We start from the raw sequence: 21030 nt of genomic DNA, 5'->3' as shown, positions 1-21030 counted from the left end.
GAAAAAAAATCTCAGTGTAAAGTTATGAAACATAAAAGCTTTTGCAAAGCTTCATGTTTTGATTTGTTTTTTGTTGTTGTTTTTTTAACACTAAACAGTTAAATCCACTCTGAAAAGGGAAGTTATTAAGAGGACGGTGTAAACATCATCAAAATATTATGATTAACATCCATCTGTCACATATTCCAACCCCCCGACTCCAGGAAATAAACTCTTGGGCTAAACTACGCAAGGAGGAGAATAAGAATGAAAGATTTGTTTGTACCATTTGCCAGTGAAACCTCTTCCACTACAGAGTAAATAGTGGTTGCCCTTCTGTGCTGTGACTTAGGAAGGCTCCCACAGACAATAAGCTGCTCACAGGCTGATGACTAAGGAAGGCAACCCGTGGAGGAGTCGTTATGGCAACAGAAGCTTGCCAAATAGACTGTGTTGAAATTGGACAAGTGTGAACACACAATCAATACCCCCCCACACTGCCATATGACATTTTAGGCAAAGAACCTTTTGCAGTAAAATTATGCTCACGGTGGACAACAAGGTCAGCTGAACACGTCGCACTGTCTCAGCACCCGCGCACAACTCTATCAGTCAAAATATCCCCAAATCCACTGAATCATGTGTCCCAGTGCTTCCTCTTGTCTGCTAAAGCGTGGTGCTTAAAGTTAAAAATAAAATGGCTTCTTTAAACAGAGATGCTGGAAATTTACTGGTGATTTTATTCAGTGGTGGAAACTTTATATTAACAACATGACATGAACATCTGCATGGTTAACTTTCTAAAAATGTGTCTTAAGCATTACAAAACTGTTAGTGAAAACTAAATATGAAACCATACCAATCATCTTCTTCCTCGTGAACTAATTTCAACTTTGTCAGAGTCAAGTATATGGCGCCGGCACAGCTTTGTAACGAGCCCCGACTTCTGCTCGACAAAAGGTGCAGCCTGTGTTATGTTAGGGAGATAAAAGCATATCGAGTGTACTTTGGTGAGGAGCCGACTCTAAAGCGTTAAACCGTCCTGATTTCTTGGCACTTATTTCTGAACAAGGCAAAATGACAATGTGGTGCACGTCTGATGAATCCGTTTTCTCGTTTTCAATAAATACGCAGCAGCTACATGAGAAACAGAAGATGGGCAGCAGTAACAACACACAAAACATTTAAACAATGTAGCTCTGAATACACTATAAAGAGGGAGGTCCTTGTACAGGGCCGGTAATACTTGTTCTGACCAGGTACGTCAGGCGTACCCGTGTAAAGATACATGTGCAAAACATCATGATTATCTGTTCAACAAAAGACAATTTGGTAACAGAACTCCAAACGATCCAAGTTTGGCACATTTTGAAGTGTCCACATCATTTGTTCCGTCGACAGTCGTCCATCCGTAAGGTGCCAATCCTCTGTCAGACGTTTTTTTAAGCATCACACAAAAGTTTCTATGAACATATATGACGGGTAAAAGATATGAGGAGAACAGGATGTTGCTCCGCTATTAAGTTTTAGTTTTTGGTAAGGCAAAAAGGGTGTTTCCGCCATTAGCAGTCGAGAATGGCAGAGAGCAGAGCCATGACAGCCACGCCACAGAAAATGAGCAGTACCTGCATCAGGGAGTGTCTGGAAAAGCAAACAAAAAGATAATAAAACTTTAGACATTGAGACTAATTTGAGCACATTAAAGGAAACCATCTGCCCTTTTTGAAACCACAGAGCCAGTTTTCCATTCCTTGCTAAGTTTTATTCTACTAAACGATCGGTCACAAACTACACACTGGCTCTTTCAGCCATCTCCAATGTCTCCCCCTGTGGCCTCGAGCAAAAACTAGATTAATATGGAGCATGGGAATAAAAAATGGCCATTTGTTTTAAGGGTGTGCAACCAAAGGACTGATAAGCTCATGCCATGGCAAGGAGTCCATTACCCATCATAAGAATGACTACCCCTCCTACAATCCTCTATTCTGATTCCTTTGCACAAACACAGGTAGGACTGAAACTGTCCTGCAGAGCTTTAAATAGCTGCTTTGTTACAAAGCTAGCCTAACCCCCCCCCCTCCCATAAAAAGGCTAATATATGCTTTCCTTTTACTTCACACTTATAAAAAAAATAAAGTAATTTGTTATTTCAGTTCTATAATTTCATATACGCATCAAAATCAAGATGTTGCTATAATAAAATGCTACTGCAACTAAAAGCAGTTAGGTGTGTCAAAAGATTTCAATATTTAAACCTATTTGTGATGTTGATAGGCTTCTTTATATTAGGCTGAAGCATGTTTTCCATGCAGATTTATTTTTGGTTAAACAACAAATAAACAAACAAAACCCCACTCTGGCTGTTTTGATAGTAAATGCTGGTGTCCCATGTATTAATCCATCTTGGCTCACATTATTGCCAAAGAACACATAAAGATGTGTATAAATATTATTTATTTATACACACATATGTGGTGTGAGTCAAAGCCGGACGTTCGGTTTCCGGCAATACCAATCACAGATGAACATCTGTTTGTGAAAACATGCAAATTATTAAAACAGATAAAAACAAACAAACATGTGATTTAAAATAATTCTTCTTGTTTGAAATCCATTCGACATGCTGGTTAGACCCCAAGAATAATGCTGTTGATTTCCTCAGTAGCAGTAAAAGCACTTTAATAAAGGACTTCTTTAATAAACATCCATCATACCTGAAACTGGATTCCTCGAGAAGGTCAGGCACTACATTCACCAGGGCTATATAGAGGAAGCCTCCAGAAGTGAAAGGCAATATCCAGCTACTGGCATTTTCTAGGCACAATATGAAAGTCTTCTTACTGAACATGGCGACTGTAAAATGCACTCCAGTTATTAATAATGCGTTTGCTTGTGTGTTGTGTATTGGCCCCATCCTACCTGTGCCTTTTGGTGACTGAGCGCACAGAGCGAAGAAAGCTCCGAGGACCCCAACCAGTGCTGTAGACAGCTGCATGCGAGCAGCACTCCATCTGTCAAACCCGGCCCTCAGCAGAATGGCAAAGTCCCCCACCTGCAGATGATGATGTTACCCACATAAAAAAAAAAAGGGTAAACATTCAGCGTGTTTACAAACACTAGAGCACTTCCATTCTTCCGATACGCCTTAAGCAAAGTAAACTGTACAATTTAGCAACAACTCTGATCCTCACCTCGTGTGGGATTTCATGGAGCAGGATTGCGAAGGTGGTGAGGAACCCAACCTGCAAGAAATGTATCATTAGTGCTGCTTTGTCCTACACAAAGAGCCTAAAGAAAACCACAACTGAGTCAGGTATGCGTCAATTATTTCTTGTTTTGTTTTTAGCATGAATTAGGGAAGACAAAATCTCAGCAGATCACTATAAGTGAGCTTACATTTTTTTAGCCACAGTCAAGGAAAAATGAAAATCTCATGAAACAAAAAATGTAGTTCATACATCAGTAAGGTCAAGTGACAGTGAAAGTAACTTAAGCTGGTTTAGGCTTTAAAAAGCTAAAGTGATAGCAGCAATGACCACCTGCTTTTGAAACAAGACCTCATTGATCTGAGGGAAGTTGACAAATTTATAAAGTCCTGATTATTTAATTCTCAAAATAAATATGTTGAAAGCACGATCATAGACCAGTGTGAATGAAAAAAATTGCTAATTTTACACTGTGCTAAATGCACAACGAGTAAACAGAAGACACTGGTGAGATGTCTTGTATGTGCATGTTTGAGACATTGAGTTAACTTCCTCTCTGGCACACGGATCCATAGTTCACGCTGCTTGCCTTATGTCTCTCCAGCTGGACTCCCATCCCACTGCTACAAATATACAATAACTTACTGAAGCGATACAAATTCATGTTACTGCAGTTTGGAGTGCAGATTTTTTCAATAAGACCGTAATGCACCAACTCAAAGGCTGCTCCCACAAGCTGAGGCCGTATATTTCTTCAATTTCAGACACTGTTTCGTCGTTTGGAATAATTATTATTGTATTTTGTATTAAAGTATTTATTATTCAACCTTTTGAAGTGCAAACAACCAACTTTGTATTCACACTTACCCACACTCAGTGGACATTATGTTACTGAGTCTGGTGTTTCCTCCTCTGAGGTTCCAGTAACAAACCACTGACATGTATTTATAACGCTGTGAAAAAGTATTTGCCCCTTTCTGACTTCTTTTTTTTTGGTGCATTTTTGTCACACTTACACGTTTGACATCAGATAACCTGAGTAAAAACAAAACACTTTTTAGACGATGATTTTATTTATGCAAGTGGGGGAAAAAGCTACGAGGTGGTTGAATTATTTGTGATTAACCACTCAGTTTCACTTGCCATACCTGCAAAGTGAAGCAGGTTAAAAGATCACCAAAAGTAACATATCATACCTCAATCATGTAAGTGCGACAAATTAAGAAATCGTGAAGGGGAAAATATTTCGGTGCATTGTATAGTTTGTATAGTATACATTATACTTGTATAGTGTAAAACATAAGGCCCGAGGGCCAGAATCAGCCCAACAAAGGCTCCAATCTGGCCCACTGGAAGGAGTGAATAGACTATGATGTTTAAGCTTTTCCCCCCTACTTATATTAAAATCACTCAGGAATTAAATGTTTAGTTAAATGTTTTTACACTGACAGAAACGGCACTTTCACTTGTCAGGGCCAGTTCGATGAAAACAGAGTAAAATGTGTGTCTTCAGACAAATATTGCTTCTTGTTCAAGAAACAGAATTTGAGGGGCTGCTACTCGACAGTCAACATTCAAATACAGTATCTGAAAAGCTTCCATTATATTTATAAAAGAGTCCAGCATCAGCTACTGCACTGTATTTACAGTAACCAACTGTCAGTATGTGACTGCTACTTCAGGGAACATCGGCAATTATATTGTAAAACCAGGAGTTCTTTCATGAATATGCATGCAGGAGACTAATTGTGAATAATCACATTCTCACAAAACTACTTTGCTGAATCAGTGTGGTTTTGAATTTGCATATTTTCAGCACAAAACTATCCAGATAAACTAAACCAAGGCGCCGCCACTGTTTTAAAGCACACTTTCGAGACTGCCACAGCTCTGTTGCCATATTGGTTAGCTGGCATAAAGCACACATAGAGCTTGAGTTATTGCTGGACCCAAAATAATAACTGCATCTGAAACCAAGAGCAAAATAAAGAGCAAGCACCTGAGCTTGAAAAAGCAAAGCTGCTAATATTACATGCAGAGTACTTTAGATGTAGGACAAGCTGTTGGCTTTTGTGTGTAAACTACAAAAGAGGTGTCACCTTATCTTACCTTTTTGCTAACCAGGAAGCTCCCAGATACTGCCAGCCCATGGGTGAAGTTGTCAATGCAATTGGCGAGTAGGTTTAGGTATCCACTCATCTGTGACACAGAACACATGACACATATGTCACTGTTAGTCACATTACTGCATATTAGTCAGAACTGAGAAAACAGCAGGAATGGATCACTTCTGTTACAGCACAGCCTCGGCAGAACTCCACCGCAACATTACATCCATGACGTAAAGTGTAGCCATTTTGATGTCTTTTGATGCTAACGAAGATTGCTTTCAGTTTTTTAAAAAGGCACAACGTCAAATACAGTGGGGCAAAAAAGTATTTAGTCAGCCACCGATTGTGCAAGTTCCCCCACTTAAAATGATGACAGAGGTCAGTAATTTGCACCAGAGGTACACTTCAACTGTGAGAGACAGAATGTGAAAAAAAAATCCATGAATCCACATGGTAGGATTTGTAAAGAATTTATTCGTAAATCAGGGTGGAAAATAAGTATTTGGTCACCTCAAACAAGGAAAATCTCTGGCTCTCACAGACCTGTAACGTCTTCTGTAAGAAGCTTTTCTGTCCCCCACTCGTTACCTGTATGAATGGCACCTGTTTGAACTCATCATCTGTATAAAAGACACCTGTCCACAGCCTCAAACAGTCAGACTCCAAACTCCGCCATGGCCAAGACCAAAGAGCTTTCGAAGGACACCAGGAAAAGTATTGTAGACCTGCACCAGACTGGGAAGAGTGAATCTACAATAGGCAAGCAGCTTGGTGTGAAAAAATCAACTGTGGGAGCAATCATCAGAAAATGGAAGACATACAAGACCACTGATAATCTCCCTCGATCTGGGGCTCCACGCAAGATCTCATCCCGTGGGGTCAAAATGATCATGAGAACGGTGAGCAAAGATCCCAGAACCACACGGGGGGACCTGGTGAATGACCTGCAGAGAGCTGGGACCAAAGTAACAAAGGTCACCATCAGTAACACACTACAACGGCAGGGAATCAAATCCCGCAGTGCCAGACGTGTTCCGCTGCTGAAGCCAGTGCATGTCCAGGCCCGTCTGAAGTTTGCCAGAGAGCACATGGATGATACAGCAGAGGATTGGGAGAATGTCATGTGGTCAGATGAAACCAAAGTAGAACTTTTTGGTATAAACTCAACTCGTCGTGTTTGGAGGAAGAAGAATACTGAGTTGCATCCCAAGAACACCATACCTACTGTGAAGCATGGGGGTGGAAACATCATGCTATGGGGCTGTTTTTCTGCCAAGGGGACAGGACGACTGATCCGTGTTAAGGACAGAATGAATGGGGCCATGTATCGTGAGATTTTGAGCCAAAACCTCCTTCCATCAGTGAGAACTTTGAAGATGAAACGAGGCTGGGTCTTCCAACATGACAATGATCCAAAACACACCGCCCGGGCAACAAAGGAGTGGCTCCGTAAGAAGCATTTGAAAGTCCTGGAGTGGCCTAGCCAGTCTCCAGACCTCAACCCCATAGAAAATCTGTGGCGGGAGTTGAAAGTCCGTGTTGCTCGGCGACAGCCCCAAAACATCACTGCTCTCGAGAAGATCTGCATGGAGGAATGGGCCAAAATACCAGCTACTGTGTGTGCAAACCTGGTAAAGACCTATAGTAAACGTTTGACCTCTGTTATTGCCAACAAAGGTTATGTTACAAAGTATTGAGTTGTATTTTTGTTATTGACCAAATACTTATTTTCCACCCTGATTTACGAATAAATTCTTTACAAATCCTACCATGTGGATTCATGGATTTTTTTTTCACATTCTGTCTCTCACAGTTGAAGTGTACCTCTGGTGCAAATTACTGACCTCTGTCATCATTTTAAGTGGGGGAACTTGCACAATCGGTGGCTGACTAAATACTTTTTTGCACCACTGTATCAGTTTACTTTGTGGACCACATACAACTAAAAAAAAACTATTCTGGAAAATAAAAATAGTTTCTAGTTGACTAAATGCTCGAGACATCTAGAAAATAATTAGCGCAATTTCAGTGTCTTTAGTGTCTCAGTGTTTAATCTCACCATAAACAAACACATGAACAGGCCTTGGGTTATGTCCAGATGTCTCCAAATCTGGCTTTGGTGAAATTTTTCCATGATGCGACTTATTCTTGCAACACATTTTTTTTTAATGGTGCAATAAAGCAGATTTTTTTTGTTTTTTAAATTTCTTCTCTGGAGCTCTGGCCGACCAAAGTTCAGTCTTATCTAACACATGTTTGACACCCACGCCACTGCGAACGAAGAAACTAAACATAATAACACATAAAAAGATTTTGGTGATTAACTCTTGACTTTCTCTGCCAACTTTCTTGTTACCGTCTCCAAAAATAAATTGTTTATTATGCTGTCACTAAACACTTCCTGGTTCAAAAAACTCAGTGTTCCAAGCATGATATGTGGGGAAAGTGGAACAGCTTTGTTTTTCAGTAAGCTCCTGCTTTGTCTTTTCAAGGATCCCAGTATTTATTTGCACATACACAAATTGCATGTAAATGCAAAAGCAATGTGGTCCAATTCCTGGCTTGTATACCGCCACCAAACAAACTCTATACACAAAACGGAAAACAAAATTTTAAAAAAATTAGTTACAAAAAGTTATGACTTTATACTTTTAGCTCAGTTGTGATCTACCCATTTTCACAAATCAAGGTAGGTTAAATATACACACAAAAACACATAAAGACAGACCGACACCTCCCCAGTGTATTCATCAGACTGGTCATATACTGGTGGAAACCCTTATGTATGGGATCACATTTGATCAGATATTAAATTGGTATCACTAACCTTTAAAATCTTTAATACATACGCTATGTGTGTAAACAGCAGCACAATCTGTTTGGTGCAAGTATACAAGCTGCGAATGGCACCCCATTGCTTTTGCATTTACGCACGATTTAAGTATGTGCAAATAAATATTTACATACTTGAAAAAGGTAAAGAAGAAGCTTATTGAAAAGGGAAAGAAAAAAAAGAAAACTGGTCCACTTTCCCTACATATCATTCTTGTTGCAGTCAGTTTTTAAACGACAGAATTGGATAGGGCGCACCATGTCCAATACAGGGTTGTGACTGAGGGCGAAGTCATATCCCAGCTGTCACAGGATAGGGCAAGGTACACTCTAGGTACACATAGGTCACCTGTCTATCACAAAGCTAACAAAGAAAGACTGACAACCTTGCACACTCCACCTACAGCCAATTTAGAATCATCACCTGGCTGAATATTAGTAGTTATACCTAAATTATTACAATTAGCAAATTAATAAGAAAACACAGCCCAAGCCATCCTAAGAATTCCTCTATACACACCTCGTGAGGTGAGGACAACCATGTAATTTAAGACACTTTCACTGCAATTTCAATAGGTGTTACAAGGGGCCACAACACCCCCTTAAAAGGGTTTATTTAGGAGAAAAATACATTTTGTAATAATTATACCTGTTATCATAGTTGCTGCTGGTCCATTACTGAGGACCAGCTTTGAGGCAACTATGAATGCTATAGCCATGAGCAGGGATATGGTCCACTCAGCAAACCCCAGCTGGGAAACCCACCTAAAACTAACTTGTATTAGCTACACTTCATTGCCCCCTTCTTAAATAAGGATCTGAAACCTAAATAATCAAGTCCCATCATACTTCACACACCTTCAAAGTATGGCAGGGCTATATGGCCAAAAATATTTATCACAATATATATTTGAAAACTTGCGATAACGATATAACTGACAATATAACTGATGTGAGACAAAATACTTCACAACTCCACAACTTTATAAGTGCAAAAAATCCCCATCACTTTATTTTCACTTAAACAAACAGCTGTTTTTAACAGTGCAAATGCAAATTTTTTGCTGACAGCTTAACCAAAAGGCACTTTTAAACATGCAAGCGGACCGGAAATAACGACGGTCTGCTTGCATGTTCTACAAAAAAAAGAAAAAATATTGCTTTGGTCGCCATCTGACAGACAAAAACGAAACCAGTTCCACATCACTGAAGTGCACGTTTTTAAAAAACAATTCTGGTTAATCTGTTTCATTCAACGATCCGCTTTTGCCCTTCTCATTCTCCTTCGCCGCTATGCTTTTTCCACCATGTGTGTATGAAAACAAAGGCACTGTGCAGATAAGACTGTGAACTTTCCTTTGTGTCCTCTCTCACCCTTAGAATGACCCTCACTCAGCCTGGCTCTGGCTGAGATCTCAAAAAAGGAGTTCTTCATCCCCACTGTCGCCATGTGTTTTGCTCATAAGGAATCGTTATACGCTTGAGGTTGTGCATCTTTATAATCCATTGCACGATGAGATAACTATTGTTGTGAACGGGCACTATATGAACATTTTTATATTGAATTAACCCATTATTTATGTTACCAACCAGCTTATGAGACATTTTAAAATGTAGCTTATACCCTAAAAAATAAAATTGTTAGAGAAAAAGGCATTGCAAAGGACTCACAACAGAGTCGTTCTACAGCAGAACTGATTATACAAGTCTCTCTTCCTGGTTTCACTGAACCAACTACGTTGCTATTTATTACTCAGTTGGAGAAAGTAAATTTTTTTTTTTTAAATGTATTTCTTACATAAGCAAACCATGTCAAATTCTTACCCCAAGTGATGCCCCCATCTTTCATCATTTTCTGTCTTTTTGTTAACCGGGATATGTTTTGGTTGTCAGCCTTACCTTGATTTTCTCTGATCCTTCCTGCAAACTCTGCTTGGAGGATTTCCATGACTCAGCATGGTGCCTGTTACTGAGTGATACCACTGCTTTTCCACTGAAAACTGAATTAGGCTGTGTCTGTGGAGGAAAAAACGGAAGGGGGGGAGAAGGCACAAATGAACACATCTTCTCAACAAGAACTTTAAAAAAAACAAAAACAAAAAACTCATTTAAAATACAGTTATGGTCAAAACAGTAAGGAAATGGTAATGCCTGAATCCCACAGTGCAGTAAACAGTCATGCTACTGCTGCTCCTGCCGTGTGTCAAACAGTTCACCCACAGGCAGCTTAACAGCTGGTAAAACATTCTCATTATATTTTGACCTTCCTACATTTGCGCTAATAAGCAGTCGTTTGTACTTTTCATTTGTTTTCTCAGAAACAACGAAATCTCCTTTAAATTCGACCGCCGCTCCATCATGTTTACATTTTCATATTATAAACAAAACAGAACGAGAGAGCGAGAACCATTCATCTTAGGCTATAGGGTTTGTTTTCCGAGAACAGCCAGCTTCCTTGTCCCATTATTCAGAAACCACTTACGCTGCCATTTAAACTGATAGTCAAATTAAATGAGAGGGAAATAGGCTGCTGACTGCTGGTCGCCGAAAGGAAATTTTTGCTCCATGTGTACGATTGAAGCATGAGGAAGTAATAAAGCGTGATCAATTTTGGGGGGTTATCAATCTCCTCCAACAGATTGGAGCTAAACTGTCGGTGCCAAATAGTCTGAGTTTTGCCTAATGAGAAATTCAAAATGACCTAAGAAGCCAGAAAGTGATAAAAATCCTATCTTGACATTTTCCATTTGACTCTGAGGCTCTCCACGCGTTTGTTCGTACTTCTTAAACACTGACCCAATTAGAGTAAAGAAATTTAGTTCAGCTTGTTATACTTTTTGCTTCCTATGGAAAGATTTGCCACACAATATTATCAGAGAAAACACCTATAACCACCTTCTCGTTCTCTCATTTCCCGTCTCTTGCTGCCTGTGTCTATAAGTTGAGTATTATCCTTTGGACACTCAAATGGCTAAAGCAGCTGCTACACCCCAGCGCTATAAATAGACACCAGTGGAGGAGCTGAGCCATGGACTCCAATCTTCTCCCTCAATAGCAATAGAAAGATAAGAAAGGGAATGAGGCTGCCTTTACAAACATACTGCTATCAGCCAGTGTGTTTGTCACTTTATATTATCTCCATCTAACCCCTAAACAATAAACTTAAACAACTAAGAATGCTACAGTATTTATAGTTAATAGTTCATTTATAGATATTTAAATAATAACTATAAATAGTTGTTTTTTAAACCAGTGCACATAAATGCCACGTCTCATGTAGGTGAGGTTGTTCATGGGTAAACATATATATGTTTACCTACAGGGGATGGTAAAGGCAGAATTCAGATGAATACACATATACGGTGTTGTGAAAATGTGTTTGCCTCCTCCCACATTTCCTATTTTGTCGTATATTTGTCACACTAAAATGTTTTAGATCATCAAACAAATGTAAATATTAGACAAAGATAACACAAGTAAACACAAAGTGCAGTTTCTAAATAATGTTGTTTATTATAAAAGGGGAAAAGAAATGCAAAGCTACCTTTTCCCCCACAAAGACAGAGCAGACACTCGCTTTGCTTTCATGCACATATGCCCAAATTTATCACCCCAGATACATCGGTATCTGTATTGTCTGATTTCTGCAAATGATTTCTGATTTCTGATGAGATGACTCAGGAGGGGTGGGTTATTTTTATCCTCCCATGAGGCTCTGTGGAATCACCAACGGCCAACAGTGTTGTGGAAAAAGTATTTGCCCCTTCCTCATTGTTTTTGCACATTTGTCATGCTTACATATTTAAGATCATTACATTACAATAATGCAGTTTTAAAATTACTATTTCATTTATTATCTCCCTCCCTATGATCTCCCTTGTTAAATTATTAATTCTGACTAACCACATTTTGTGGAAAATTGATTTCAACTCCACTAGGCCCCACCCAGCCCTGATTAATGCCAGAACTGTTGAATCACTTGTATAGATGCTGTGTGACAAAATAGCTCAGAAAGCAGCTTAGAAAGAAAATCATTGACATCTTTCAGTCTGGAAAGAGTTAAAAAGCCACAATAACTAGAGAACTGCAGTTAAGATCAGAGGTCATGACTGAACAATAAGAAAGAGACTGAGCAAAAATGGCATCCACAGGAAAGTTCTAAGCCAAAAAAACCCTGCTGGGCAAAAAGAACACAAAGGCTCGTGTCACATTTGAAGCTGGAATAACTTTGGAATAACCTGGATGACTTGTCATAAATGCTGGAACCATGAATTCTGCTCTCCACCTGAAAATCCTGAAGGAGAATCTCCGAACATCAGTTCATCCCCTGAAGCTCAAGCACTTGGGTTATGCTGCAGTACAATGATCTGAAACACACTAGCAAGTTTACCTCTGTATAGTTAAAAAAAAGTGACCTAGTCAAAATCTTGGACTTAAATCCAATTGAGATGCTTTGGTGTGACCTTAAAAATGCCGTTCATGGTCGAATACCCTCCAGTGTGGCTGAAATAAAACAATTCTGTAGAGTGAGCTACAATTCCTCATTGCTATTTACCACAAACACTTGATTGCAGTTCTTGTTGCCAAGGGTGGCACAACCAGTTATCAGGAGCACTGTTTGGCATTGCAGCCAGACACCAGAGGAACGTATCATTATAGTAGTGCTATCCAACCTCTGAAAAAATGTGCGGCCCAGACGTGCAAATAAAGAAGTGCACGGATGAAAAAGGGACGCACACACAGCGGGAGTTTATTTCTCACGTCCAGCGTGAAGAAATGTTTGCACACTGATATAAGCTGAGGGATTTACCCAACCATAATAATAAATGCTAATTAGTGAACATAAGTAGCTGGATATCAGATAAAGAGCTACAACGTTGAGTCACGATATTTTTCGGCTCTTTAATTAGGGGTCCAGATACACAAGTGTATGTGCAAGTACAACCTTATGCTCTAATTTTAAAATCAGTCCAAAAGTCAGTTTTATCCTTCTGTTGTCTCTCATATGATGTCAGGTATGAGGGATCAGTGTAGCTGCACCACATACACACCAATTTCAAAGTGCGCAGAAGTCCAGACCCAGTCACATCTGCTGGAAGCGTCACTTACATGTAAAAGTGCAGCACGAAAGCATAGCTTGGCAGATTAAATTGATCATGAATCTCAGAATAATCATAATATTAATATAAAGCATCAATTTGGAAATGAGATAAAGATCGACCTGACTGTCAAGCTACCCCAAATCACTTTGATCATCATAACCCTATTACTCAGCTGTACGACACGTAGCTGTCCTCCCCTCTGTGCTGATAGTAGTGCGGAGATGAGCAGTGTTTGTGTAATTTGTTAGCCTGTTAAATACAACGCTGGAAAACTGGCATCAATGACCCTGTCCAATATACAAATCCTTACAAATGAGCAAATTAAAGCGAAGACATAAATTCCATCTCTGACAGCACAGTGATGCTGTTAGCATCGTTAGCTTTCTGTGTGGACTTTGCTTGCTCTTTCTGTGCCTGTGGGGGTTCTTCCCAGATCCTCCAGGGTGAACTGATGCTTCTAAATTGGCTATAGATGTGAATTTGAATTCTGTCCAGTATCTGTCCCCGATTTGGTCAAATAGCTCACAAAATGGATAGATGGCTATTTCTCTCTCACTGAACAAGAATGCCGATGTGCATATTTCCCAAAATCTGAAGCTGTTGGTGAAAGCGTCATGTGATGTTTCAGTCATAGAAAAACACTGGCAGAATTATGCTGACTGAACACAAATGCATTCTGCACCAAGCATACCAATGAAAAGATAAATATGTGAAGGCTTGTATTGACATGTGTGTGCGCAGCACTGAGCATATTCTTCTGAAAACGCAGCATTTCAGCAGAAATACTTACAGCCGAGTTAAAATTCAGGTCAGAAACTGAAGTGGAGTTCTTGGGGCTGTCTTGGTCTGGGAACATTTTCTCCAGGAGCAGGAAGGCCAGCAGACCGATGATTACCCACAAGCCTTGTGTCATGTAGTGGTTTTGTTTACCAGCTGGAAGGGTAGCAAACAGACTGCAAATAAGGCTGAGAGAGCAAATACACTTCATAAGATGCTTCAGGAGAAGCAGACTGTTAACAGTGAAAGCAAGCTGGTGTCTAAATATTACAATGATAGTAAACATTATTAGCAATTATAGAAGAATAGGTCAAATTGAATAGAGGTGGTGAAGGCACTGGTGGAAAGGAGACCCACCTGAAGAGCCAGAGAGCTCCCAAGCCTCGGGAAGTAGGTGGAGGAATACATCACCCAGGAGACCACCAATAGCAAAGCTCAAGAGCTGTTTCAGCTTATGGCATCCAGCTGACAAAACACACACACACAAAATATCAAGGTAACAATTATTTTGCAGAGTAAAAGTTATAAATAATTTTATACAATTTTCATGTTTTTGGTTTACAATTACAAGCACAAACTGATTCCACTTTCCACTCATCAACTAATCTTTTTATCACAAGAGACATTAATACACAAGAGAATCTCTGGCTCACCTTACTAATATTAACCATGCTTACTCACGCGCCATGTTTTTATTCCTGAGGAGTTTCCTTGGTAATGACTAATGTCTCACAGCCTAAAATACACATTTGGCCTGCCACGTTCTTTAGGGTGGGGCACCTGAAAGAGGCCTCAGACTGACCTACAATAACATGTCTAGTTACTGAAGCTCAACAGTAAAAACCTCTCTCACTCTTCAACCATATGTTAACTGGTTAAAATTACAGGCAGGTATTGTAAAGGTACATTACTGCCTGCCAGGGATGGGTACTAATGCCTGGTACTAAACAGGCAATGGGGTGAAATGTTAAATAATGAATAAGCTCTGACGTAATTGGTTCTGCTCTCAGGACTGGGGGAGGATGTAATGCATTTTCACCATTTCCAATCTAGAAACTTCTCTTGTAGACTGCGTGCGAGGCCCACTGGCACAATGCTGCACATGTATCGAGACCCTTCGTTTAATAACGACCACAAACGAGAATGCAACATACAAAAATGTGTCTAGAATTCAACACCACTCACTGCCACAAGCGCTGCAAGTCTTTTCTTGTCAGGGCAGAAATGACTAATATCTTGAAATATCTAGCGGACATCACTTACTGATAATGTCGTTTTCCACTGCCATGTCCAAAACAAGGAAAATACTGCATGTGACTGCACAACTCAGTATTTCTCATTGAAAATCCACTGCACAAGTAGTGCCAGATCTATTAGTCTCAGATGTACAAAATTTTGGTTCCAATTAGAAAATGTCGGCACGTGAATAAGTTAGACTAAGGTGCTAAACATCACAGTGCCTCAGTGCAGCCTCACAGAGCTGGGGTGGAATCATTATCATGAGGTCACCACAGGAGACGATCTGTTTACCAGGAAGCAGCAGTTTTCCAAAAGGTTTGAGTACCCTTCACATTAAACCATGAGGAATGTGCAGCTGGGTTTAGGAGAGACTGACCAGAACTACTTGTTGATCATACTGGGATTTATTATTCAACAGCTGGAAATCTGGAGATTTTAGCTATATCGTTGTAAGAAGCTTTGAGAATCAGCGATGCCAGGTCAGACTTCTGTAACTGTAACGTACTTCCTTGATTCACTACAAGCATTTGAAGTCTGAACTCTTGTCCTTTAAAACACTGCCATCTCGGTTTATGTTGACTATTGACTATACTATTGTCAAATGTATTTTTGAGCAAGTAAAAAGGATTATAAATCTAAAAGTTTTGGCCAATTGGTGACAACTAGGGACAAATAACCCTCTAGGCAATGCCCAGACTGGTCGGCGAACTTTTATGAGAATACACATATTTTTGGTTGGCAGATGGTCACCAAGCAGTCTCTACACCCATGTGACTGAGGTCTTCCATATTTACATCACCAAGTAACAATGCAATGCCATAAAGCCCCGCAGAGCAATTATTTAGTGTGCCCTCAAAGAAAGAATGATAAAACGAAATGTTCTCTTGTTGGCTGCAAGACCAAACACAAGACTGCTCATGCATTCCTCGACATCAGAGCAACTGAAGACTCAGTGGGTGACTTTTACTGTAATAGCTATGTTAGCTCAAGAGAAATCTTTTTATGTTTAAGGTTAACAACATCCAGCGTGACAAGGGTTACCATCTGTTGTCTTCATTCTGTGTGCATGTTGATTATATTTAATACAATTACAGTCCCGACAACTGTGTTATTGTTTACATGTGTTTTGTTTGTTTTCACTGAACATGAAACAGTGACACAAACGCAGCCCATTAAAACAGGTGCACCCTAGCTTTTGTTATGCCAAATGACCCTCACAGCATTGTCTATTGTTTCACCTACACAAATATGTGTGATCGGCTTCTCTTGCATAGCGTCACATATGGTAAATGTCTATGCAGTTTTATCATTGCAGTTATAAAATACATGTTATAATATAAATAATGCACAGGCATACTGATGTTGCACATCGTCTCTCTCACCTTCTGTTTTGAGGGCTGCTCCAGCTTCAATGGGAATGACAAGAAGGGGGAAAATCCCACTGAGGCCTACAGCAACAGAGCCCACGAGAGACAGGAGCCAAATATGAGCACGCTCACTGGCTAAGAAGTCTGCTACTGCCTGGAGGCCTGGGAGGTCATCTGTCAGGCTGGGGCCTGGTCCTGCAGCTGTGGCCGTCGCATGAGCCATAACTGTTTGTGTCATCTTCTGGTTGCTCGATGCCCCCCTGGAGGTCAGCATCAGCAGGGCAACCGGGATAAACAGAGCCGCTACAGCCCAGCTGGGCCTCCAGTAACGTCCACCTTTCATCCGTTCCAAGGTCCGAAAAATACTTGCAACCAGTAATTCTGTAAAGGAAGGAAACTATAACAAAAACAGGTCTTCTCTGTAGCTTAATAAATGTACTTTTAAAAAAACAACAAAAAAAACATATAATTAAACTGAAAACTTCTAAAACCTTTCAAAACGGTTAATCTTTGCAGCTGAGTAGATGGAATTGGTGTTTCTGCTGCAGTTTTTTTTTTTTTTATAATAAAATAAAATGAAAAATGAACAGAAAGATTGAAACACAATCTACAAACATCCTTCTGAAGAACAGCGATTATTTCCATGGAACAATTTCTTAAAAGTTATAAATCACACACAGTACTGTGAAAAAAATCTTGAGTCACCCCTCATTTCTTTTTATTTCGCTCAAAGGAAGCCAGGCTCTCTCAAGCTATTTCAAAATGTGTCCACTCATTTTTCAGCCCAGTTCTTGACCCTTAACATTTTCATAGGACTTTTTTTTTGGAGCCAATTAACACTGACCTATGAAGCATAAAAAGAGATTAACAAGTGTTCTGTTTACACATATCGGACAACTTTTAACCAGAAGTAATTTCAAATTATGTCTTTTGTCAGTTCCAAAAAAACATAATTTGTTCCAGTTTCTTTAACAGAATCTAAAAACAACAAAGATTTCATAGTTTGCCAAGCATAAAAAGTTTGTTTGGTATTTTTTGCACTAGGAAGGTGATTCCCACAGACCTAATACCGTAAACCTTCACATATCTCAGTATGGTATGAAGAGAATCCTTAACAATTTGAGAAAACTGGACAAGTGGAGGACAAAAGAAGAAGTGGGAGGCCTAAAAACTGTCTATAACGGATGGAACAGTATCTAAAAATCATGTCCTCAAAAAAAAGAAAGAAAGAAAGAAAGAAAGAAATTATTTCCAAAGAGTAATGTCTTTAAGACATATATAAAAAAAAGAAAGAAAAAAAAAAAACACACACACACACCAAAGACCTGACACAGGACCTAAGATGATCCCGGTACTGTTCACTGAAGGCTCACCAGAAATGACCTCAGTGTAAAGGAAACGGAAAAGCTGAAGTATGTAATTACACATTAACTGGCTGGACAAGTAGTGACAGTAAAATATAGCGATGAATCCAGATATTTAAGTTTTGGTTCAAATCCTCATCAGAACAGAGTGTGACACTAAACAGAGAGTGTCTATATCCAGCTGTAAAACACTGTCATGGTTTGGAACTGCGTTTCAGTGGTGTTGGGAGTCAAAATTGATGGGATTATGAACGCAGAGAAGTACCATCTGATTTTGATCCATCACGCAATGCCACCTGGAAAGTGTCTGTTTTGCAACACCTTCCATTTCTTTCAGCATGACAATGATGTCAAACACACTGCCAATGAAGTAACAGCATACCTGGATAGAAAAAAGCACACAAACACAAACAGAACAAATAGCAGCAACATTCAAAGAAGAGCTTTGAATGTCTTTCAGGAAGCCTGGAGAACTATTCCTATATTTCCATTTGTGTTAGTATTTAAGTGGAAAAATATTTAGAAATGAAAGGTGACTTTAGACATTTGCCCAGCACTGTAAACCAGGACCAGTATACACTATATACTGTGTATGTAAGTACTGGGGGATGACACAGTTTTATTACTGGCGCTGTACGCCACCACAAGAGATCTGAAATTAGACATGTCAAGACGAAACTCAAGTGCAGGTTTTCAGAGTTAAATCCAGGGTTTCATGAAAACTATCATACTAACTATAGATATTAAGATATTACTGCCATTTTTTATTGCCTCAAAAAAAAAACTTAAATAAAATCATTCCAAATAATACAAGCTGCTTTTACCTCTTGTTGTCGGTTTACTAGAACTGGGAGCACTGATCCAAATATCAATAGTATCAATACCAATGGTGGTTAACACCTCAAACATGCACTATGAAAAATGTCTGAAACTTTTTGTGTTGACTGCCACATCCATTGTATTTATAACCTATTGGACTTTTAAACACAAGAAGCTGACCTGCTTTAGAGCATTTACAAAAAAACTCCACTTTTAATATGCATGAAAAGATGAAAGGTGTGTTTTGTTACCAAATTATTGTGAAAACTGAGAAAAAAATCAAGTGCTTCAATTTGCTATGACGATACTTTATCTCATAAGTCATAACACACTGAGGTCCACTCCATAAGCTGCCTTGTAGGCTAAAAATATCAGTATTGATATTGATATTTCCAATACCTGCACTGTATTTACTTGATATTTGATTGATACCAAAATTTGCAATCTGGCCGAGCACTACTATTTACAGCATTTACAGCCTGTATCTGTCCACAGCTTTTGTCCACTAACAAAAACGAGACTATAAATTATAGAGCTGTAATTCATAAACCCTTCCTATAATTTGTATATACAAGAATACCCTCAAACATAAGCCAAGAGTATCCCTGTATTTATTAGGATAAACTGTAACTTAAATATGGTGTTAGGTAACAGTAGCACTACACATACTGGTCCCATTAAAACATATGTGGATTTGATTTTTACTCAACTTGCATCAATAAATAGAAACTTTTTAAACTCTCGGTAAACACTGGAGGCATTAAAAAGACTTTGGCATACATGTGACAAAAGTTCAGCTATGCTGGAGGAAGAAAGTTCCAGAAATAGCAGACAGACTTCCTCCTGGCAGGAGCCTATTGATATTTTTGTACAAGCCTTTTTTTTTTTTTAACAGTGACTGCGAAAAGTTTAAGTGCCTTTAATTTATTATCGATTAATCACATTTTTGCAAGGGGGAAATGTATAACACGTTTACGTCGCTGTTAAACATCCAGTTTGACACTTCCCTGCTTGGGATTTCCCTGGAATTGCAGATTTAAGCAGCACGTAACATACGCAGTTGCGCTGTGATATTAACCGCAGAGAAGATGCAAGGACGGTGGTGGAAAAAAGTCGCAAGCAGTGCGGCAAATTGAAAAAAAAGCGGTTAACTCAAAGTTGTGTAAGCCAAGTTTATACTTGGGGTCTGGTTAGCAGGCTAACGTTAGCCCGTAAACGTGCAGACGGGCACAGCTACAGAGATTAGCCTCGCTGACACGCAGTCACTTCACATTAAAGCTAACCCTGCTATAGCTAGCACCAATTTCACAAACTTACAGATGGCGTCAGCGGTCAGGAAACCAAAACAAATAGTCAGCATGTGGCTTTTTTTTTATTTTTATCTCTAATACCTTGTGATTTCGGCAATCTTTGCACCAGTGTGTCCCTGCCATCCAGGCCGGCTTGATAAAATGCAGGCTGAGTTCCTCCAGACTCCAGCTGCTGCTGCTCCTGCAGACAGGGATCCGTTAGCTGCAGCGCACCAGAGACTGCGGGTCACCGCGGCTTCCCCAGTCTCCGAACCATACGCTGCTCCAGACAGCCACGTATCAGGATCATGGAGGGGAAACATAAACAACAGAGGAGAAGCACAGCATGGATCCCGCCCCACCAAAACGCTCCAGGAAGTAACTTTATTGCCCCCCTCCCTTCTTTCACTCGGGACCCTTAAGCTCTCTAAACCAAGGCCAAATATCAGCATACTTTTCTTGCTCGGGTAATTTTTATTTTTACTTCAGTGAAATGGCGGGATGTAACTAGACACCACTAGCACAAAAAAAATCAAATCCTAACCCAAAATAATTGTATAATTGGTAAGAGTGTTTGAAACAGATTTCAGAATCGACTGATCCAATTAGTCGAACAAAAAAGATTATTTGCATCAAATATAAAAAACATGCTTCCCATGTTTTTCTTTTCTTTTTTTAATGAGTAAACTGAATAAGCATTTGTTTGTTCTGCAAAGTAAGACAAATAACTATTATTGTGCTTTAACAGTTTACACTTTAAGTATTGTAACGTCGGGTTGCGTTTAGTGGTTGAGAGGAGGCGGCAAAACACTTAGCAGGGTAGCCAAAAGAATACACACTCACGCTGGCGTTGGGGATTCCACAGTGTGTTCTTTAATATACCTTCTCTTCATCAACCATATAAGCCCGGTTGAACGGCTGCAGCTTAACAAACATAGCGCACAG

General features: G+C 39.6%; 1 protein-coding gene across 2 annotated transcripts; it reads right to left on the bottom strand.

Moving 5' to 3' along the window:
- Positions 1–696: 696 nt before the first annotated feature.
- On the bottom strand, positions 697–21024 carry slc39a13 (solute carrier family 39 member 13). Of its 2 annotated transcripts, none has more exons than XM_005931392.3 (11): positions 20929–21024; positions 20188–20287; positions 16629–17010; positions 14365–14472; positions 14021–14163; positions 10028–10144; positions 5295–5384; positions 3171–3221; positions 2899–3031; positions 2694–2793; positions 697–1620 (listed from the first exon to the last, which is right to left on the bottom strand). In XM_005931392.3, exons 1-11 carry the CDS (start codon positions 20976–20978, stop codon positions 1542–1544), a joined length of 1353 nt encoding a protein of 450 aa, XP_005931454.1. In that variant the 5' UTR covers positions 20979–21024; the 3' UTR covers positions 697–1541. The 2 variants fall into 2 exon arrangements, with proteins under 2 accessions (XP_005931454.1, XP_014191983.1); XM_014336497.2 differs by having other exon boundaries at positions 16629–16994; positions 20929–20937.
- Between the last annotated feature and the right edge of the window lie 6 nt (positions 21025–21030).

Source organism: Haplochromis burtoni, unplaced genomic scaffold (genome assembly GCF_018398535.1).
Source record: "Haplochromis burtoni strain Fernald_Lab_line unplaced genomic scaffold, NCSU_Asbu1 Contig_59, whole genome shotgun sequence".
Classification (NCBI taxonomy): domain Eukaryota; kingdom Metazoa; phylum Chordata; class Actinopteri; order Cichliformes; family Cichlidae; genus Haplochromis; species Haplochromis burtoni.
The sequence above is the reverse complement of the archived record's forward strand: the minus strand, read 5'-3'. Positions and strand labels throughout refer to the sequence as shown.

What these genes read in the sequence shown, in the direction of transcription:
- slc39a13 (XM_005931392.3), bottom strand. Translation starts at nt 20,978, where the DNA reads ATGAAGAGAAGGTATATTAAAGAACACACTGTGGAATCCCCAACGCCA. An exon ending in ACCTGAATTTTAACTCGGCT is followed by an intron (nt 10,145 to 14,020) that starts GTAAGTATTTCT and finishes TTTCCTCCACAG; the next exon opens with ACACAGCCTAATTCAGTTTT. An exon ending in AAGGATCAGAGAAAATCAAG is followed by an intron (nt 5,385 to 10,027) that starts GTAAGGCTGACA and finishes TCTGTGTCACAG; the next exon opens with ATGAGTGGATACCTAAACCT.